Here is a 2,350-nt window from a genome sequence, read left to right as displayed (position 1 = left end):
CCCCCCCCCCCCCCCCCACTTCTCTCCCAAGGAGCAAACAAAGACTAAGAGTTCAGGGGCATGACACATGACTGCGAACCGAACGGTTGCTCTGTGTGTTTCCCCTTGAATGCTCTTTGCTGACCACTGAAACACGACACTTGACGTGGAAATCAGTTCTTTCCTTTGTTCATTATAACGGCACACAGATTGTTTTTTTAAATTATTTTATTTGTTGCTGCTCCGTTGTTTAATTTTATTATTTGTTTATCTCTGACTCTGTTTCTCCTTGTGGGCGCATACCGTACTGCGTGACTCTGTGAGTGGTGATCGGGCTAAAACGCACGTATAGGGAGCCGGCGAGATCGTGTGCAGCCGAGTACGAACAAGGATAGGTGACAGGTAGAGAGGCAGAGCGAGATAGGAAGAAGAACAGACAACATGAGCGTCATCCCCTCTGTGCTCCTGCAGATGTTGGTGGTGCTAGCGCTTCTGGCCAGGGATGGCGCCCTGGCGTTGTGCCCATCGGACGGAAACACTCACGTTGTTTACGTGACCTCCAACATGGGCGACAACATCTGGAGCTTCGATACAACCGGCCACTACATCGGAAACGTGCTCAACAAGAGCTCCTTCCCCTTTCGGGTCGACAAGCTGCGCGACATGAGGTTTGGCCCCGGTAACCATTTGTACATCTCTAGTGCCCGGGGACAATACAGCCGTGTCTTCGCCGTTTCAGGGAATGGCCTCTTAAATAACACCCTCGGAGAGAAGTGTATTCGCAACTACCTCTTCACCGCCACCACACAGAGCAGCAGCAACCCATTCCTTGACCACCCATATGCAATAGCGTTTCATCCCGACGATGACTCACTTTATGTAGCGAATCAAAACTCCGCCACTATTACAAAGTATACACGGACCAATGCTGATAAGCCCGGGTACCCAGAATGGGAACCCATTGCGAATGTGAAACACGCCACCTCAAACTCTACTGATATGCCTAAGGGGCCGAGCAAAGCGGGGCTTTTTGCTTCATCTTGGAGTGCAGAGTACTCGATGGCCTCCGTGCGTGGGTTGGCAATCTCACCCCCACTCCCACGTGCCCTTGTAGAGCAGGCCGCTCCCGCAGGGTGGTTCGCCACGGAAAGGAATTACCTTACGCGTTACATTCTCGTCTGTGACGTCGCACTGGACCAGGTCCAAGTGTTCCTTGCTGACACTGGTGAGCATGTGTTTGCCATCCCCGTCGCTGCCCCGGTGCAGGTGCTCTTCCCTTCACGTTATCTAAAGCCAGTGGATTCACCGGCCTCGTACTTTGAGGTGCCGCACGTGTACGTGACAAGCCGAGAAGACGGAATGGCGTACTTAGTGCCTTTCTTGGCACCGCAGCAAAAGACGGATGTAGTCGGCATCACCACTCTTACACAGTATCGTGGATCACCGTATGCAATCACGAACAGAGTGCCGCAGCACTCTGTCAGTGGTATTTTTGAGAACCCCTCGCATGACATGCTATTGATAGCGGACCGTTCTGGTCGGAAAATCTCCACTTATGCCTCGCCTTTCTTAACGAACTTTGAGGCTGGCACGGGACCGTCTCCGCTCCTTGGATACTTCACGACCAAGTTGCCTGATGAACCAGAGTTCATTGTTACGACGATGGTGGAGCAACAAAGCTCTATTCCGTTTTGTTATGAGCTTAGTGAAAATGGTACTTTCCGCTACGTCGCTCTGTGCACGGCAGCGTATATTTGGACGGCAACACTGATTATGTTCTGTATTGTGGGAGCCATAGTTGTGCTTGCTCGGGAGGTGCGGCATTGCCAGGAGCGCCGTAGAAGGCAAAGGAAGGAGAGACAATTCATGCCAGAAGTTGAAAACTCAGAGGAGGTACCGCTTGTCAGTGAGGCCCGTGTGGGTGGTTATGGTACGGGGATGGTCAACTAATAGATGCGCTATTTTTATATTCAAGAACATGGTAGGATGGATGTTGTTAATTGCCACATCCATGCACGTGTTGCTAGTACTGCGTATTGTGATCTTAATGAGTTCTAGGAATTAAGGAGAAGAAAAGAATGAATGTGATCAGAGGCGCACAGAATGCAAGGAGGCAAAGGTGAATTTATTTGATACTGTGGATGGGAGAATGGAATGCGTGTTTGTGTTTGTTGTTGTGCTTGTGTGTGTGTGTGTGCATGTCTGAGGAGAGTTGTGCCTACGCCCATCGAGTGATGAGGAGAGCCCGATATAAGGCAAATGGGATGAAGGGAATGACGCGGCATAATATGGTCACATGTAAAGTGTCATTAATATGATATATACAAGAAAGGAAATGAGGTGAACCAAGCCGTAGTGATGAAAAAAAAAA

The 2,350-nt window shown here is 50.1% G+C and overlaps 1 protein-coding gene across 1 annotated transcript; it reads left to right on the top strand.

Annotated features, from left to right (window-relative positions):
- Nucleotides 1–420: 420 nt before the first annotated feature.
- Nucleotides 421–1,929, top strand: DQ04_01961050 (putative mucin-associated surface protein (MASP); the record flags this gene model as incomplete). The annotated part of the gene is made up of 1 exon (XM_009311355.1): nt 421–1,929. The coding sequence occupies one exon, from the start codon at nt 421–423 to the stop codon at nt 1,927–1,929; it is 1,509 nt and encodes a 502-aa protein (XP_009309630.1).
- Between the last annotated feature and the right edge of the window lie 421 nt (nt 1,930–2,350).

This window comes from Trypanosoma grayi (assembly GCF_000691245.1).
Source record: "Trypanosoma grayi strain ANR4 Tgr_196_V1, whole genome shotgun sequence".
NCBI lineage: Eukaryota > Euglenozoa > Kinetoplastea > Trypanosomatida > Trypanosomatidae > Trypanosoma > Trypanosoma grayi.
This window is presented reverse-complemented; position numbering and strand designations above follow the sequence as displayed.